The following is a 19,754-nucleotide window of genomic DNA, read 5'->3' as shown; positions in this document are numbered from 1 at the left end:
CAGAGCCAGGCTCTGCTCAGGGATGTCCAAGGACAGGACAAGGGGCACTGGGAGCAAGCTGGAGCAGAGGAGGTTCCGTGGGAACAGAAGGGAAAACTTTGTCACTGTGAAGGTGCTGGAGCAGGCTGCCCAGAGAGGTTGTGGAGTCTCCTCTGGAGACTTTCCAAACCCACCTGGCTGCATTCCTGTGCGACCTGCCCTGGGTGATCCTGCTCTGGTAGGGGGTTTGGACTGGATGATCTTTGGAGGTCTCTTCCAACCCCTAACATTCTGTGATTCAGTGACCTGACCCTTCTTCATTCTGCCTTTGGAGGTACTCTAGGACCAGAAAAGCATCAAGGAATGAAAAAATCAAAAGGTGGTCCTGTGGGTTTTACTCCAGACTCCAGGAGCTGTGTCCCTTGTGTAAGGCCGTGTGTCCCATAGGAAGGCAAGCTTTGGAGGCTTGAAGGCACTTCAGCATCCCTGCTGCCTCCAGGACCCTGCAAGTTCATCTGAGTTGTCACCCTGCTGGGTTTGGCTTTTTTGCTGCACACAAGATTTTGGGCAGCACTCAGCACTGAGTAACCTTTGTGCAAAACTACTCTGGGATGCTTTATGGGGTGTGCAGGTAGGACACTACGTGCCCTGTAACGCTGGTGGTGAGTTCCAAATCCTGCACAGGTGCTTCCTTAGGGGCAGGATTCTCCTCTTCCACCTTCTGTGCTGCTGCAGCTAGCAGAGTTCTTGGAGTTAATAGGATTTTTTTTCTCCTTTTTTTGTTTTCTATGTTTTCGGGGATTTGTTTGGTTGTTTATTTTTGTTGGTTGGTTGTGTGTTTTTGTTTTGTTTTGTTTTTTTGTGTTGTTGTTTTGTTTTTCTTTGTTGTTTTTTTTTTTTTCTCTGAAATGATCAGGATGCACAAAGCCAAACTCAGTTCAGCAGCCAGGCATGAACTGGGGAGTTGGAGGCAAGCTGGGAGGAAATGCTGAACACCAACAATGTTTTCCCATTTTGTTGAGACAGAGAGAAGTGTCCTGAAATTGAGTTTGTAAGCTTACTCTGTTTTTAAATGCAGTATCCCAGGACCAGGCATATTTTGCAGGACTCAACCAACATCTCTGGAGCAAGGAAATTGAAATGCTTTGTGTTTACTCTGACCAGGTAGCACCCAAAATTTCCCAGATGCCTTTTAATTCTGGCACTATTGGATTTGAAAGACAAATTTGTGGTACTAGAGCTGGGTTACAGATAACAGTGGGTTTGTGTTCCTGCTGTGATGCAGAGGTGAGAAGCAAGGCAAACTTGTTGGAGGGTTTTTCCATGATTTTCTAAAGACTCACTTTTAATGTTGGATTTGACCAAAGGGGTGTAGATGTTTTTGGGATGTTTTTTTTCTTTGCTGAGAGATAATAAAAAAGCTTCAAGCCTGCTGGAAATCTAAATTACAGCAAAATATCAACTTCATTGTCATGGAATGGCTCAGGTTGAAAGGAACCCCAGATCATCTATTCCAGTCTCCCTACCATGGGCAGGGACACCTCTCAACTAGACCTGGTTGCTCAAGGCCTCCTCCAGTCTGCCCTTGAACACCCCCGGGGAGGAGGAGGCATCCACAACCCCCCAGGGTAACCTATTCCAGTGTCTCACCACCCTTGTACTGATGAACTCTTCCTGAGCTCCAGTCTGACCCTGCTCTGCCTCAGCTTCACACCATTCCCCCTTGGCCTGGCTCTAGACACCCTCAGCAAAAGTCTCTCTGCAGCCTTCCTGCAGGATCCCTTCAGCTATTGCAAGGCAGCTCTGAGGTCCTCCTGGAGCCTTCTCCTCTCCAGGCTGCACACCCCCAGCTCCCTCAGCCTGGCCTCACAGCAGAGCTGCTCCAGCCCTTGGAGCATCTTTGTGGCCTCCTCTGGCCTCACTCCAGCAGCTCTGTGTCCTCCTTCTGCTGGGGACAGCAGAGCTGGAGGCAGGATTGGAGGTGAGGTGTGAGCAGAGCAGAGCCAAGGGGCAGAATCCCCTCTGCTGCCCTGCTGCCCACACTCCACTGGCTGCAGCCCAGCACACAGCTGCCTGCTGGGCTGTAGGAGGGAACTGCTGGCTCCTGGGGAGCTTCTCATGCTGTAGCTTTGTGCACTCAGAAGTTTTCTTTCTAACACAGTGATCAGTTAGGATTTTGTAGAAGAAAATGCAGATATTTCACCCTTGTTAGAAGGTTCATGACCCATGCATCAGATAAAGAAAGCAGTCCAAAAATAGCAGGCTTTTCATTTCTTCCCTCAAAATGCCTCTGCTCTATGGCTGTGGGATGAACTCCAGAGAGGATCTTTGCAATGTAATTCCCAGTGTTCACCAGGGTAGAACAGAATGGCTTTCACTGCAGCTGGTGGAGTTGCTGCAACAGGGACAGAGTAAGAGCACCCTGAAGTACACCCAGCTCAGCCTCAGTAATCATACAGCTAGATTTGCATGGATTTATGCAGTTGAACTGGGGTTGAGGCCCATGGTATCTGCTGTTCAGTTCAGCTGAACAGCCCAGCATCTGCTGCTGTTGCTTTCTTAGCCTCCTGCCCTCCTGAAGCTGTCCTGCTTCCCTGAAATCTGGGGCCTGGGAATGTTGGTGTGCAGTCCATCATTTTGAAATCCATTATATGCAATTCCCTTTCTGTCTGAGACCTAGATTTCTTCTGGCTGCAGTCAAGAAGGGAGGAAGATGCTGAAGTGCTGCATTAGCATAGAAGCTTATGTTTGGTCTGCTAGCCTGGCCGGAGGGAAGAACACTATTGAATTATGGAAGGTGTCTGGGAAGTGGTTTAGGTGCTGAATGTCTGGTTGACAGCTGGCTGAACATGAGCCAGCAGTGTGTTCAGGTGGCCAAGGAGGCCAACAGCATCCTGGCCTGGATCAGCAATAGTCTGGCCAGCAGGAGTAGGGAAGTGATCAAGCCCCTGTACCTGGTGCTGGTGAAGCTGCATCTTGAATACTGGATTCAGTTTGGGGCCCCTCATTACAAAAGGGACATTGAAGTGCTGGAGCAGGTCCAGAGAACAACAAAACTGGTGAAAGGTCTGGAGAAAAGGGCTGGTGAGGAGCAGCTGAGGGAACTGGGGTTGTTCATTCTGGAGGAGGCTGAAGAGAAGACCCCCTTGCTCTGCAAAACTACCTGAAAGGAGATTGGAGTGAGGTGAGGGTTGGTCTCTTCTCTCTAGTGTAAGGTGACAGGACAAGGAGAAATAGCCTGAAATTGTGCCAGGGGAGGTTTAGGTTGGAGATGAAGAACAATTTCTTTACTGCAAGAGTGGTCAGGCATTGGAACAGGCTGCCCAGGGAGGTGATGGAGTCCCTGTCTCTGGAGGTGTTCAACAAATGTGGACATGGCTCTTGGTTTAGTGGCTGCGGTGGTCTTAAGCTGAAGGTGGGACTCAGTGATCTTGGAAGTCTTTTCCAAGCAAAGCAACTCAATGATTCTATGTGACTCAAAGGAAAGCAGTAAATGTGGTTGGTTGGACTACTTTGCTTTTCAAACCCTTGGGATTTTTGGATATCTCAGATGCAGATATTTGCAGCTGCCATGCTCGAATCAAAGTGGAAAAGACAAGCAGCTAGTGGAAGGGAGCAGTGTCCTTCAACCCTACAGACACAGGCAAAATTAAAGCCTTTACTAATGAAGCAATTATTTTGCTCTGTAGTTGTGGCTTAGGGCTTTTTCTCTCCATTGGTTTTGCTGTGGTGGGGTTGCTCTAAGTGATGTGGCTCACGTCAGAGAGCATTGGATGTTGTTGGCTGCACTTCATGTGGCTTGTGCATGGTGGAGGAGAGCACTTTTTTACCAACTTTAAACATGGAATGATAGAGTGGCTTGGGTTGGAAGGGACTTCCAAAGGTCATCTCTAGTAGAACCCCCCTGCACTTAGCAGGGACACCTCCCACCTGGATCAGGTTGCTCAGAGCCTTGTCGAGCCTGACCATGAGTATCTCAAGGGATGGAGCCTCAACTACTGCCCTGGGCAACCTGTTGCAGTGTTCCAGCACCCTCATGGTGCAGAACGTTTTCCTAACACCCAATCTAACTCATTTCAAATCATTGCCCATAGTCCTGTCACTGCAGGCCTTTGCAGACAGTCCCTCTGCAGCCTCCTTGTAGCCCCCTTCAGGTACTGGAAAGCCTCTATTAGGTCTCCCTGGAGCCCTTTCTTCTCCAGGCTGAACAACTCCAGTTCCCTCAGCCTGTCCTTGTACAGGGATGCTCCAGCCCCCCCAGTCATCTCCATGGTCTCCTCCGGTCCTGCTCCATCAGGTCCATGTCCTTCTTGTGTTGAGGGCTCCAGAGCTGGACACAGTACTCCAGGTGAGGTTTCACCAGAACGAAGTGGCAGAAATATCTCCTACCTCTTAGACACACAAATGCTTTGTGGAATTTAGGCTCTGGGTACTGTAACTGTGACTCAGTTGAAGCAAAGGCAATCACTCACCCATTTCTTGGTTAGGAATCATAGAATTGTCAGGGTTGGAAGGGACCTCAAGGATCAGCCAGTTCCAACCCCCCTGCCATGGGCAGGGACACCTCACACTACAGCAGGTTGCTCACAGCCACATCCAGCCTGGCTGCAAAAACCTCCAGGGATGAGGCTTCCACCACCTCCCTGGGCAACCTCTGCCAGGCTCTCACCACCCTCATGGGGAAGAATTTCTTCTCAACATCCAGTCTGAAACTACCCATTTCTAGTTTTACTCCATCCCCCCAGTCCTATCACTCCCTGACAGCCTAAAAAGTCCCTCCCCAGCTTTCTTGAAGCCCCCTTCAGATCCTGGAAGGCCACAAGAAGGTCTCCTGGAAGCTTTCTGCTCTCCAGCCTGCACAACCCCAACTCTCTCAGGCTGTCTCCAGAGCAGAGCAGCTCCAGCCCTCTGCTCATCCTCATGGCCCTTCTCTGGACACCTTCCAGCCCCTCCAGAGCCTTCCTGGAACAGAGGCTCCAGAACTGGATCCAGAGCTCCAGGTGGGGTCTGAACAGAGTGGAGCAGAGGGGGAGAATCCCCTCCCTGGCCCTGCTGGCCACACTTCTCTTGCTGCTGCAGCCCAGGAAGAGTCTTTGGATCCTCCAGAGCAGCCATTACAAACATGTACACTCTGGGCTGGTGTTTTTAATGTAGTTTTTTTTTTATAGGTATCTCTTCACAGCCATGAGCTATAATTTTTAAAGAGCTCTCTTTTCCTTCCAAGAAAAACAGCAGTGGGTTTTCTGCATTACCTTTACTCCTTGAGTTCATTATGGTGTTTTGGTTTTTGTTTGTTTGGGTTTTGTTGGGTTGTTTTGTTTTTTTTTTCACTCAGGGTGGGGCAGGCAAGCAACCTGGAGCAGCCCTGGAACACGCACTGGCCAGCTGCCATGCAGCTGGGTAATCCCTGCAGATACTTTCTTCCTAAGCTTTTAAGGCTGTTGAAGACAAATATGTAGAGTTAAGATAGCAAAGTATTCCATTTAAGAGCGTAATTAAGAATGGTTTGCATGAAATGCACAACACACAGGCCCAAAGCCCCACCATTCAGAGCACTCTTCAAGTTTAAGAATCCAATAAAAGAAGGAGAGCTAAGGCTGCAGTGGGTTTTCTTTAGCTGTTTCATTTCTCACTCTCTGAAAGGCTTTTCTTATCTCAGCAGCAGCAGCTGCTGCTATCTCATTAATGGGAATGGACCAAATATTTTCATTCACCATTCAATACCTCATTAACCATTTCTCCTGGAGCAGTCAAAATTGCCCAGTTGCTGTGGTAAAAGTGCAGGTGGATGACTTGAGTGTGGTTTTTCACCACTTTGGTGCCCACCATGGCCTCAGCAGTGACATCCACGTGGGATTTGCAAATTGCTGCTTCTCTCCTGGGTGTTTTGGATGCTCTCAGCCAGCCAGAGCCACCGTGGAGTCCTCTGGCATTAAATAACAAAGAAAATAAACAACTTCTGTGCTAAGGAAGCAAGGTCCTTATGTGGACCTGGAGTCTTTGAGTACCTCCCCAAGTATTTATCAACCCCAGCATGAGGGAAGTTGTTCTAGGCTTGTGGATGGAAACAGCAGGCAAAAGTTTGACATAGGAAAGTGAAGGAAGCCTTGAAAATTCAACTTGCAGCTTCTGAGTCCTCATTTGCAGATGATACCAAGCTGAGTGGTGTGGTTGGTAAGACTGAAGGACAAGATGCTGGACAGGCTGTGGGGCTGGGCTGAGGAGAACCTCATGAGGGCTCAATAAGGCAAAGTGCAAGGTCTTGCACCTCGGTCAGGGCAACCCTCGGTACCAATCGAGGCTGGAGATGAGGAGATTGAGAGCAGCCCTGCAGAGAAGGACTTGGGGGTGCCGCTGGGGGAGAAGCTGGACAGGAGCCAGCAATGGGCAACCCAGAACCCTACTCTGCAAGGGTCACCCCTAAACCATATCCACAAGCACCATATCCAAATCTCCTTTAAACACACCAAGGCTTGGTGACTCCACCACCTCCCTGGGCAGCACATTCCAGTGCCTGACCACTCTTGCTGGGAAAAATTTCTTCCTAATGTCCAGTCTAAACCTACCCAGTCATAGCTTGAGGCTATTCCCTCTTGTTCTATCACTAGTCACCTGTGAGAAGAGACCAGCACCAACCTCTCTACACAATCCTTTCAGGTATTTGTAGAGAGCCAGGAGGTCTCCCCTCAGCCTCTTCTCCAAACTAACCATCCCCACCTCCCTCAGTCGTTCCTCATCAGATTTATTCTCCAGGCCCTTCCCAGCTTCCTTGCCCTCCTCTGCCCTGGCTCCAGCACCTCATCTCTCTTGGACTGAGGTGCCCAAAACTGGACACAACACTCAAGGTGTGGCTTCACCAGAGCTGCGTGCAAGGGGACAATCCCCTCCCTGCTCCTTACCATTAACAGAGCAGGAGCTGTGCTACCTTGCCAAAGATGAAACCTCCTGCTGGACAAAGTTCTTTTCTAATAGGGGAGCAGAGGTCTTGCTGTGGTAAAAGGGCATGGAAACTAGATCTTCTGCCTTGAGGTATTCAAGGATCCCATCTTCAAGGGATCTTCAAGGCACGTGGGTGAAACCTGTGGCCTTGGTGGCACAGGCTGTGAGAGCCATAGGTCACGATACCAGTGTGGAGTTGAAGATGAAAACCATATGGCTGTGCCCCACCAGGTTGCATTTATAATGGACAGAGATAGTAGTCAGGAGACCTAAATTTAATGTGTAGTCCTGCAGCAGTATTCAAATGTAATTATGAGGCAAGAGAAATTGCCAAGAGGTGATGGTAACATGGAAATCATAGAGTTATTTTGGTTGGAAGAGACCTTCCAGATCGTTAAATCCAACCATTGTTTAACCCTACCAAGTCTGCTGCTAAGACATGTCCCTCGGCACCGCATCTCTGCATCTTTTAAATACCTCCAGGGATGGGGATTCAACCACATCCCTGGGGAGCCTGTTCATGTCTTTGAGAACCCTTCCAGTGAAGAATTTTCTTCACGTATCCAACCTAAACCTCCTCTGGTGTAACTTGAGGCCGTTTCTTCTTGTCCTATCACTTCCCACTAGGGAGAAGACCAACCCCCACCTTCTTCCAACCTCTTTTCAGGGAGTTGTAGAGATTCAGGTCTCCCCTCAGCCTCCTTTTCTCCAGACTAAGCAACTGCATTTCCTTCACCTGCTCCTCACACGGCCTCTGCTCTAGGACCTTCCACCAGCTTCATTGCTTCTTTGAACCCACTGCAGCACTTCAATGTCTTCCTTGGAGTGAGGGCCCCCAAACTGAACGCAGTACTGAAGCTATGGCCTCAGCAGTGTTGAGTACAGGGGGACAATCACTTCTCTGCTTCTACTGATCACACCCTTCTCACTCCAAGCCAGGCTGCTGGTGACCTTCTTGGCCACCTGGGCACCCCCTGGCTCATCTCCAGCCAGCTGTCGACCAACACCCCCAGGGCTTTCTTTCCTGGGCAGTTTCCAGCCACTCTGCCCCAAGCCTGGAGTGTTCAGAAGTTTGTTGTGACCCAAGTGCAGGACCCACCACTTAGCCTTGTTAAATCTCATACAACTGACCTGAGCCCAGCCACCTCAGCCCAGCATGTCTGGGAGACACGCTGTCCCCTGTAGCAGAATGCTGCTTTAAGGACACAAGAGCAAAATTACTCTTCAGAATGTTTGTTCTCAGTTCTATGAATGCCTTGTGTGTCAGCTGTGTGTGGGTTGTGTATCTGAATATGCTGGAGAGCTTTTTGGCAACCTGTGCAAGGTTCTCAGAGCAACAGGGGATGAAATTTAAGCATCTTCCAATACCTGAAGGGATCCTACAGGAAAGCTGGAGAGGCACTTTGATAAGGATGTCCAGAGACAGGACAAAGGGGAATGGTTTAAAGCTGAGGGACAGCAGGGTTAGACTGGAGCTTAGGAAGAAGTTCATCAGTATGAGGGGGGTGAGGCACTGGAACAGTTTGCCCTGGGGGGTTGTGGATGCCTCCTCCCTGGGAGCGTTAAGAGGCAGATGAGGTGAGGCTTTGAGCAACCAAGACTAGCTGAGAGACACTGCTGGGGGGGCTGGAGTAGATGATCTCTGAGGTCCCTCCCAAGCTGAGCCTTTCCATGATTCTGTGATTCACCTGTCTGCTGTCTTCATTGTGCAGAGCCGGTGCAGAAGTTGGTGTCTCCATGAAATAAGGCTGGCAAAGGGAAACTAGCAGCAAGTGGTTTGTGAGGTCGTGTCAGGCTGCGGGAGAGATGGTCCCAGGCACCCTTGCCCAGAAGCTGCTCTCTGCCTCCCTTACTCTGTCGTCAAAACTGCCTTCAAGTAGGGTCTGTGAGGCAGCTTGCTTAAGTAGGAAATAAACCTGGTTGTGTTAGAGGAAGTCAGACTTCAAATATGAGCACTGAGATTACAGCAGTGATGCATAACCGGTATCTGAAGCAAGAGGTCATTTCACCTGCTGCAGGATGGAGAAAGCTATGACTGCTTCTCATGTTGACAGAAAGGGCCTGTTCCCTTCTCTTGTTGTGCAGGATGCTGGGAAATGAGGGAATGGCTTGAAGCCTGGGGAGGGCAGATTTAGACTCAAGATGAGGAAGAAATTCTTGACAGTGAGGGTGAGGAGATACTGAAACAGGTTACAGGTTGCCCAGGGAGGTCATGGATGCTCCCTCCCTGGAGGTGTTCCAGGCCAGGTTGGATGAGGTCTGGAGCAGCCTGGCCTGGTGGAAGGTGTCCCTGCCTATGGCAGGGGAGTTGTAATTAGATGATCTGATCTTTAGGGTCTTTTCCAACCTACACCATTCTATGTATGAATCTAGAAATGAAATATCTGCATGCAGAGCTTTCCTCAAGGAGGAATTTCTTTTCCTGAAGGACAATACCTATCTGAGCCTGAACCTCTACAGGTTGAGCTTCCTCCTGGTGGCCTGGCAAGGGACAACTCCTAAGTAATTTGCTTTGCATGTCTTTTTTCTCAGCCCCTGCTGATGTTCCCAGCTTTGCCCACGTTTGAGTGCCCTGTGGCACCTTTGCAGGCACCAGTGGGCATCTCAGTGGCTCCATAGCTGACAGTGCTGTGGTTGTGCATGGCTGCTGGGTATTCATGCCATGGTGGCTTATGCCCAGATCTCAAGTGCTTCAGGAATAGCTTCTTGTGACTTTGTGACAATAGTGCCTTTGAAAACCCCTTGAAAATGCTGGTGGAGCTGTTTCAGGGACATGATGTCCCTGAGAGGTGTCCCATGGTGTCATCTAAGCTGAGATGATTCCCGTTTCCTTTTGTTTGAGGTGCCAGCTGTGGCCACACTTGGGTTTGGTTTGGGTTTTTTTGTTTGTTTTTCCCATAAGGCTGTCCCAGCTGCAGAGGAGTTTTGAGTGTCTTAAAAAGAAAGCTTCAGAAATTTGTTCCCAAAACCTTAACCTCTTTGTTCATGAGTTATTTGGGCTCCATGTGCTCTTCCAGAACTTTGGAGACTGTTCAGGGGCTGTTCAGTCTGGAGAAGAGAAGGCTCCGAGGTGACCTTCTTGTGGCCTTCCAGTATCTGAAGGGGGCCTACAAGAAAGCTGGGGAGGGACTTTTTAGGATCTCAGGTAGTGACAGGAGTAGGGGGAATGGAATAAATCTGGAAGTGGGGAGATTCAGGCTGGATATGAGGAAGAAGTTCTTCCCCATGAGAGTGGTGAGAGCCTGGAATGGGTTGTCCAGGGAGGTGGTTGAGGCTCCATCCCTGGAGGTGTTTAAGGCCAGGCTGGATGAGGCTCTGGCCAGCCTGATGTAGTGTGAGGTGTCCCTGCCCATGGCAGGGGGGTTGGAACTGGATGCTCCTTGTGGTCCCTTCCAACCCTGACTGATTCTGTGATTCTATGATTCTATGACTGATGCCCCAAAGTGCTGCCTGGCTCACTCTGCTCTCTTGATTGCTCTCCCCAGCTGCATAAAGAGTTTCCAGGACCATGGGTTTGATCTGTCTGTTGACATTTGGCACCCTGATGGCTTCCTTCTTGCCATCTGTTGGGTCTCTTTCCTATGGTGTCTTGAATGGTCCTGGCTGTCTGTCACAGAGGTGGACTTCCATCCTGAGCAGAAGCTGCGTTGAGGCCAGCCCAGCGCTGGCTAAACCGCCTGCAGAAGAAGGCTCTGCTGGGACTGTGTGATGCTCACGAAAGGTTTTGTTTCTCTTTTTTGTTGCCCTTGCAGTGACAGCTATATTGTGCGAGTCAAAGCTGTGGTTATGACCCGAGATGACTCCAGTGGGGGCTGGTTGCCACAAGAAGGAGGTGGTCTCAGTAGAGTTGGTGTCTGCAAGGTCACGTACCCGGAGGGCAATGGAAGAAGTGGATTTCTAATCCATGGTGAAAGGCAGAAAGACAAACTGGTAATTGACCCTAATTCAACTTTTTCTGTTCTTGGAATGAGAATTATCCCAAGTCTGTTGCTATTGTGTTCTTGTGTGATTTGGGGGGGTGGGGTTCAAGCCTAAAAAACCCAGGCATGTGTAACTAGCACCAGAATGGACAAAACAAACCTATTCTGGAGGGGGGGTTCAAGCCTAAAAAAACCCAGGCATGTGCAACTAGCACCAGAATGGACAAAACAAACCTATTCTGGAGGGGGGGTTCAAGCCTAAAAAAACCCAGGCATGTGTAACTAGCACCAGAATGGACAAAACAAACCTATTCTGGAGGGGGGGTTCAAGCCTAAAAAAACCCAGGCATGTGCAACTAGCACCAGAATGGACAAAACAAACCTATTCTGGAGGGGGGGTTCAAGCCTAAAAAAACCCAGGCATGTGCAACTAGCACCAGAATGGACAAAACAAACCTATTCTGGAGGGGGGGTTCAAGCCTAAAAAAACCCAGGCATGTGCAACTAGCACCAGAATGGACAAAACAAACCTATTCTGGAGGGGGGGTTCAAGCCTAAAAAAACCCAGGCATGTGCAACTAGCACCAGAATGGACAAAACAAACCTATTCTGGAGGGGGGGTTCAAGCCTAAAAAAACCCAGGCATGTGCAACTAGCACCAGAATGGACAAAACAAACCTATTCTCTTCTCAAATTGCCAACTCTTGCTATCTGGCTTGGCCTGCCACCACCTGGAAGGGGAAGGCCAAGTTTGAAGTCCACGTGCAAAGACCTCTTTTGGAGGAAACCACCCCTTTGGTGGTGGGGTTTTTTTTTGTGGTTTGTTGTTGTTTGTTTTTTTTTTTTCCTAAGAGCTAGGAAGGGTAAGGAAGGAGTGAAGCAGCCATGAAGGCAGTCACATTGCACTGAGTAATGCGGTGCGAGCCTCGGAAACGGCCATGAATTATTTATGTTCAAGGTTTGAAGGAGCAGAGTGAGAAGATGAAGACAAGTTGTCTCTTAGCCACTGACGCACTCCAGTTTCTCCTGGTAGTTGTTTATCTAAAAAAGAGCTCTCTTCTCTTCAGCCTGGAGAAAAGAAGGCTCCTGGGAGACATTGCAGCAGCCTGCCAGTACCTGAAAGGGGCCAACATGGCAGCTGGGGAGGGACTTTTGACAAGGGCTTGTAGTGGTAGGATGAGAGGGACTGGATTAAAGCTGGAAGAGGGCAGGTTGAGACTGAAGATGAGGAAGAAATTCTTGACAGTGAGGGGTAGTGAGGCACAGGCACAGGTTGCCCAGGGAGGCTGTGGCTGCCTCCTCCCTGGAGGTGTTCAAGACCAGGTTGGACGAGGCCTTGAGCAACCTGCTGTAGTGTGAAGTGTCCCTGCCCATGGCAGGGGGGTTGGAATTGGATGAGCTTTAAGGTCCCATCCAACCCAAACCATTCTATGATTCTTTCACCATGTAGCTCAGATTAAGAAAGCCTTTTCCCTTATTCCAAGGTCCATTTTAGGTGTTCTAGTTTATCTGGTTGATACATTTGATCCTTATGAAGTTGGCTCTCAGTGCAGAGATGGGCTGGCTTAAAAAAGTAACACTCCTGACAGGCCCTGCAAACTCAGGTTTTAGGCAAGGAAAAATGCATTGTTTGAGTCAGAAATGATCTTGCTTTCAAAAAGACTTCTTTTAAAACTGCTTCAAGCATTTAGTTAGTCTTTTGCAGTACTGTTTTGCTTAGGATGCTTTTTCTGACACCTTTTAGGAACCATGGTTATAGTTTTGGGGGATGGAGAAAGACAGATGAGCCATTCCTGTTCTCCCTAGGCATCACCCTACAGATAGGTTCTGGTCACAGCAGATCTTGAGATGAGGGCCTGGCTGGGGATGAGGGAGGAAAAAAGGGTAAGGGGACTGTTAAGAGCATCTCCTAAATCTACTGGTGGCAGATAAAATTGGTGTTGAGGAACATCATAGAGGGAAAAGTTTCTTCCACCTGAACCCCGGCTAGCTGTAACCTGTGCCACACTGGATCTGGGTCCAAACCAGGCTCCTGGGGTAGTGACCTACTGAAAAGCACAAGCAAAAGATGAATGTGCAGTGGTTGGGGGAACAGCTACAGTGTCTGGGTTTTATTAGTCATTGTTTGCTAGGGAAAGATTTTGCTCTACACGAGCTATGACTTGGCTCACTCTTGGGCCAGGCCTGGGACAGTGCTGATAGTGTGCTTGGAGTGGGAAAAGTAACTTTGCTGCTCTTTTGGGCCCTCCCCAGGTGGTGCTGGAGTGCTTTGTGAAGAAAGACCTGGTGTACACGAAGGCAAACCCCACCTTCCACCACTGGAAAGTCGACAACAGAAAGTTTGGGCTCACTTTTCAAAGCCCCGCCGACGCTCGAGCCTTTGACAGAGGAGTGAGGAAAGCCATCGAGGACCTCATTGAAGGTACCATAGCACATCACAGGAAGGATCTGGACGTGCTGGAGCGTGTCCAGAGAAGGGCCACGAGGATGAGCAGAGGGCAGGAGCTGCTCTGCTGTGAAGACAGCCTGAGAGAGTTGGGGTTGTGCAGGCTGGAGAGGAGAAGGCTCCCAGGAGACCTTCTGGTGGCCTTCCAGGATCTGAACAGAGCCTACAAGAAAGCTGGGGAGGGACTTTTTAGGGTGTCAGGCCATGATAGGACTAGGGAGAATGGAAAAAAACTAGAAATGGGTAGTTTCAGACTGGATGTTAAGAAGAAATTCTTCCCCATGAGGGTGGTGAGACACTGGAACAGGTTGCCCAGGGAGGTGGTGGAAGCCTCATCCCTGGAGGTTTTTGCAGCCAGGCTGGATGTGGCTGTGAGCAACCTGCTGTAGTGTGAGGTGTCCCTGCCCATGGCAGGGGGGTTGGAACTGGCTGATCCTTGAGGTCCCTTCCAACCCTAACAATTCTATGATTCTGTGGCAGTGGCCACTTTGACCCTGGGAGAAGGGGGGTTCAGTCCAGAGCTGGGAAGAGGGATGGTTTTAAAATCATAGTAATGGTATGGGGGTGCTCAAGGCCAGGTTGCATGGGGCCTTGAGAAGCCTGAGCTAGTGGGAGGTGTCCCATGGCAGGGAAGTTGGAATTAGGTGATCTTTAAGGGCCCTTCCAACCTAAACCATTCTATGAATTCCTGCCTGGAGCTGAATAAAAGTTTGGGTTTGTTTTTGTTTTGTTTTGTTTTTCTGGGGGGTGGGGTTTTTTGTGTTAATTAGTTTTGTCTTTAGCCTCTTATTTGGGTGGGAGTTCTTGAAGGCTTTGTTGTGTTTGGGGGTTTTCCTGCAATTCTGTAAAAAATGTGTTTGAATTGCTGAGCTTTGAAGTTGTCATAAATCTTTTCACATTTCACTGCAATCAGGCAGTCATAAACCAGCTGTAATTTCGTCGTGCTTGATTTTAATGGAATCTGCTTCTTCATGGAGGTGTTTCAAAGGAGCAGAGATGTAGTGCTGAGGGACAGGATTTAGCACCAGACTTGGCAGAATTGGAGAACGGTCAAGCCCTCGACACAGGAAGGACATGGACCTGATGGGGCTGGTCCAAAAGAGGGTTACAAAAATGATCAGGAGGCTGGAGCACCTCTGCTATCAGGATAGGTTGTGGCAGCTAAGGTTGTTCAGCCTGAAGAAGGGAAGGCTCCAGGGAGACCTAATAGAGGCCTTCAAGTACCTGAAGGGGCTACAAGAAGGCTGCAGAGGGACTGTTTGCAAAGGCCTGCAGGGACAGGACCAGGGGCAATGGTTTGAAATGAGAGCAGAGTAGATTGAGACTGGGCTGCCCAGGGAGGTGATGGAGTCACTGTCCATGGAAGTGTTTACAATAAGACTGGATGAGGAACTCAGTGCCATGGTTTAGTTGATTAGATGGTGCTGGGTGGTAGGTTGGACTTGAAGGTCTTTTCCAGCCTGGTTAATTCTGTGATTCTGTAACAAGTTCTTTACCATGTGGGTGCTGGAACACTGCAAAAGGTTGCCCAGGGAGGTAGTTGAGGCCCCATCCCTTGAGATATTCAAGGTCAGGCTCAACAGGGCTCTGAGCAACCTGATCTAGTGGAGGATGTTCCTGCTGAGTGCAGGGGGGTCGGTCTGGATGACCTTTGGAGGTCCCTTCCAACCCAAACTAGTCTGTGATTCTATGATCTTAGAGGTCTTTTCCAACCAAAAAGATTCTATAGTTTTTTTTGCTTGATTTTTTTTTTGAAGTTTTTATTTTTAATGTGGGGGTTTGTGGTCCAAAACCTTTCTCTCCTCACCTGGTGTGACTAGGACATTTTCATATCTAGATGGTGGGGGGTTTTTTTGAGGCTGTTAGCACAAATGTATGTACAGAAGTGTATTCTTTGTGAGAACTTAAGCTCCATGAGGCAGCTTAATGTTCTGGATGCCCTGTCTTTGCTTTTATCATGGAAATGGTAGATACTGGGAGAGAATTCATCCCCCAGAGCTCTTTCCTGGTAAATACCTCATCAGTTAGAGGAAGGATCCTCTCAACTAGTTAGTCATTTGCTTTTTCCTGTGCCATTAATTCGAGGAAGTTGCAGCTATGCCTTCCATTTTCTTCTTCTTGCTTGCTAAAAGTGGGAAGCATTTTGAGTCATAAAAGTGATGTTTTATGTAAGTGGCACAAGATTGTGCAAAGTTTCAAGGAGATGATAACTCAGCTGTATTGGGTAGTATTTTGGAAGTGCTGGCACGTGGCAACTCCTGTTCTGTGCTTTCTGATCCATTTCACAGTGGAGGTATTTAAAATCAAGTTCTGCTCTCTCTCATACACTTCAAAATCAGCAAATCTGTATTTATCCCATTAATGGCACAGACTAATCCTCATGAATGTGTTCCCCCTTAACTTCCAAATAAGGCTTTCTGAATGAAAAACAATGACTGGCCTTGTGCACATGCAGTGGATTTCATTTATCATAGATGCACAGAATGGTTTAGGTTGGAAGGGACCTTAAAGATTATCCACTTCCCATCCCCTTGCCGTGGGCAGGGACATCTTCCACCAGCCCAGATTGCTCAAGGCCTCATCCAGCCTGGCATTGAAACCTCCAGGGAGGAAGCATCCACAGCCTCCCCAGGCAACCTGTTCCAGTGTCTCACTACTCTCCCTGTCAAGAATTTTTTCCTAATCTCCAGTCTAAATCTGCCTTCCTCAATCTTTAATCCATTCCCCCTTGTCCTATCACTTGAAACCCTTGTAGATAGTCCCTTCCCAGCTTTCTTGTAAGTCCCCTTCAGGTACTGGAAGGCTGCTGTAAGATCTCCCTGGAGCCTTCTTTTCCTCAGGCTGAACAGCCCCAACTCATTAATTTTTTTTCTTCACATAGATCCAATTTAGGAGGTAATGTTAAGCACAGCCAACTGTGTGCGTTTGTAACTTGAGAAAAGTGCTTCATTATTAAACTTTAACCGATAGAAGGGTTGCTACAGGCACCCTGTGCAACTCTCTAGGGTGTCTGGATTTTTTTTTTTTATTTTTTTACTTTTAAGGCACAAATGTTTTCAGATTTCTTGGTGTTTTAAGTGGGCTTTCACACTTAGCTCTGCACATCTTCATGGTGATGCAACTGAGAGCAGTCAAGGCTGGTGCGGATGGCATTACATAAAGCAAATCCTTTTGAAAAGATTTCCAGAATGAAGGGGGTACAAACTGTTCAGCTTTTTTAGTTAGGGATGTGGTGTGGGCTCTAATTCAGTCTAACAGTGTGCTCTCTTTACCAAAAAAATGGCTTTCACTTGGGGGTTTCTCTTTCGTCCCCATCAAAGCATTCTGCTGCACCCCCCTTCCTTGGCAGCCTCACGGGGATTGAAACCAGCTGGGAGGGGAGTCTGGGATCCTTGGCTGGGGTTAGGGAGAGAGGTCATCCCCTTTTGGCCACAGCATCAATTTAGTGCCCAATCCAGCAAGGGCATGTGCCACCCTCTCCCTGCTCTCCTTCTCTCTCCCTCTCTGGAGATATTCAAAACCCACCTGGATGCATTCCAGTGTGACCTGCTCTAAGGTGATCCTGCTCTGGTGGGGGGGTTGGACTGGATGAGTTTTCAAAGTCCCTGCCAGCCCCTAACAGTCTGTGATTTTGTGCCATGTGGGTGCTGCCCAAGCAGTGGAGTGACGCTGGAGGATGACACCGGCAGGGTAGAGAAAGAGGCTGGAGGAAGGTACTGAGGTTGCTGGAACGTGCCCAAAGAAGGGCAACAAAGCTGGTGAAGGATCTGGAGAACAGGTCTGGGGAGAAGTGGCTTTGGGAACTGGGGTTAGTCTGGAGAAGAGGAGGCTGAGGGGAGACCTCATTGCTCTCTGCAACTCCCTGAAAGGAGGCTGGAGTGAGGTGGGGGTCAGGCTCTTCTCTCTAGAATCAGGTGATAGAACAAGAGGAAATGGCCTGAAATTGTACCAGGGGAGGTTTAGGTTGGACATCAGGAAACATTTCTTTCCTGCAAGAGTGGTCAGGGATTGGAACAGGCTGCCCAGGGAGGTGATGGAGTCACCATCCCTGGAGACGTTCAAGCAAGAAATGTATGGCCGTGGCGCTTTAGGACGTGGTTTAGTGGCCATGGTGGTCTTAGGTTGATGGTTGGACTCAGTGATCTTGGAGGCCTCCTCCAACCAAAACAATTCTGTGACTCTTTGGTTCCCAGATGATGAGGACTGCACCCCAGTATTTTGCTCTTATCTGTGGCTTTACACATTTCAGTTCCTTTCAAATACTTCACTTATGTAGGGCAAGGTGGTTCTTTGAGAAATAGTTGATAACAGAGAAGACTGTAAAGGTCTTGCATATCATAAAGATATGTAACAACTTCCAAAAGTAGAAGGATTAAAAACAGCAAAGCCCAAATAAACCCTTCATTGTCAAAGCCAGGTTTATTTTTCTGTTAAAGTCTTTCTCCCCTCTCCCCCCACCCAGATTCAGGGAATGCATGAAGCTTATCTCTTACATGGTTTCTTGACAGCTGAGGGTCTGGTCTGGAGCACTGCTTAGGATGTAGTTTTACAGTTCTTCAGAAATTAAAAGGTCTTCTGTAATTGGGAATGTTAAGTGCTATTTTTAAGGTAGTCAATTAGCATTGGCAGCCATGCAGTTGCATGTCAAGGAACACTTTCAGATTTTACCTTTCCCACCCGGCTCTACCACTAGATGATTTTTTTTCTTTGGTTTTCCCTTCCTTCATTTGAGCTGCTCTTTTCATGTGTATACAACACACAGTGAGAATCCAAATGTTTACCAGCCTAACAAAAAAAAAAAAAAAACCAAACCAACAAACCATCAATGTCATGTGTTTAAAAAAGGAACCTTTTTTGTCCCTAGGGTCTACAACTTCCTCCTCAACGCTTCACAACGAGGCTGAGGTCGGCGATGATGATGTCTTCACTGTAAGTACACGTCACTCAAAGTCCTTCTTCTTTATGCTGTGGTTTACATGGTTGGGTTGGAAAGGATTTTTTTTTTTCTTTCTTTTTTTATACTTTGAGGTTGGCTTCCATCCCTCATCATGTTTGGCTAGCGGGTGTGTTTTGTTTGATGCAAGTATGTCCTCTCCAGAAGGTAAAGCCTTGGGTTTTTGTTAGCCTCATGAAAACCATGGCAGGGCAGATGTTGTCAGGGCTAGAAGTGGGCAAATAACAACTCTGTGTTTTCCTATGGCTTGATCTGAGCCAAGCACAGACCTCTCAATACCTCTCTCCCTCTGTCTTTAAGACGAGCTCAAGTAGATGGCTGCTAGTCAGGTGCATGCTCGAGGAAATGAGATTTTGAATTGCAGTTGTTACCAACAAACAACTTCAACAGTGTTTCGCCTGTGCATGGAACAGCAAGTTCAAAGCAGTGGTTTTCAGCTGGAGCAAAGCAGAGCAGCAGTGCCATCCACCTAACCAGTGGTGGCTCCAGGAGGAGTGAGTTGCTCGTATTTAATTTGTGGTAACATCTTCAAACGTGTTTTGGAGCTTTGCTGAAACTGGAGCAGCTACTGTCCCCCTCTACTCTTGAAGGCTTGAAAAGAGAGGGTGGGGGGAAGAAAACTTTTCTGTGGGATAGAAGTTGTAACCTGATCTTGGCTATTCCACAGGCTGAAAACAAGATGCCCACAATGAGCACTTTGTCTCTTAGCACTGATTTGCTGGGCTCTGGTCTCAGCCCCTCGTGCACATGCGTCCAAGCGTTTGTTCCCTTATCAATGCCCTCCTTGTCCCACGGCCCAGGTGGGGGATTGGGTGGTGGGAAGGTGGAAAGTGGGAAGTTCAGTAAAGTTGTCTTTGAGATGCTTCCCTGCATCTTTAAGGTGAGCAAGGGAGAACTGAGGACTAGCATCAAGCTGTTGGAAAACCAGCCCCAGGAAGGGCGCAAAGCCAAAAGGTGGTGTTGAGGGGGACCAGGGCAGGTTCCCTGCCGCGTTTTGCCCCAATCCTGCTGATGGCTGGAGTGTCCTCCACATCTGGCCTTTTGTCACAGCTCAGGGAAACAAACAACAGCAGGCAGGGTTAAAAGGTGACTTCCTGCCCTCTGCAGCAGAACTATCATTAGCAGCTGCTTCCCAACTACCTGCCAGAAGTGATTTATGGGCGCTGGGACAGGACAAGCCGGGGCCGGGAGGCACCGCTGGAGCCAGAGTGGTTTTACTGATTTGTGCTGGTTTGTCCTCACATTCACTGGGTGAGCCATGCTGAGTGGTCATGCTCTGGGTGTGTGTGTGTCTCTTCTGTGCTCTTCAGAGAGAGGGTTGACTGCCAAAATGTGCCTCAGGCAGGTGTGTGCCAGCTCTTGCTGGGTTAGACATGGAAATACTCACTGGTAGGGCAGTGAAAAGTAGCCTGTGCAAATAGGAAAGGATATTTTTGCTGAAATGCAACCAGCTGGTGTTCAGGGATCTGGGAGTGCTCCTGAATTTCTCCACAAGCTCAATCTTGTGGCTGAGTGT

The 19,754-nt window shown here is 48.6% G+C and overlaps 1 protein-coding gene across 1 annotated transcript in view; it reads left to right on the top strand.

Moving 5' to 3' along the window:
- Positions 1-19,754, top strand: part of SPRED2 (sprouty related EVH1 domain containing 2) — a 101,212-nt gene that overhangs the window by 47,073 nt on the left and 34,385 nt on the right. The window contains exons 2-4 of the mRNA XM_054383636.1: positions 10,671-10,848; positions 13,092-13,260; positions 18,149-18,213. Coding sequence (XP_054239611.1) covers positions 10,671-10,848; positions 13,092-13,260; positions 18,149-18,213 — 412 coding nt within the window. The remainder of the gene's footprint in view (positions 1-10,670; positions 10,849-13,091; positions 13,261-18,148; positions 18,214-19,754) is intronic.

This window comes from Indicator indicator, chromosome 9 (genome assembly GCF_027791375.1).
Source record: "Indicator indicator isolate 239-I01 chromosome 9, UM_Iind_1.1, whole genome shotgun sequence".
Taxonomy (NCBI): Eukaryota; Metazoa; Chordata; class Aves; order Piciformes; family Indicatoridae; genus Indicator; species Indicator indicator.
The sequence above is the reverse complement of the archived record's forward strand: the minus strand, read 5'-3'. Positions and strand labels throughout refer to the sequence as shown.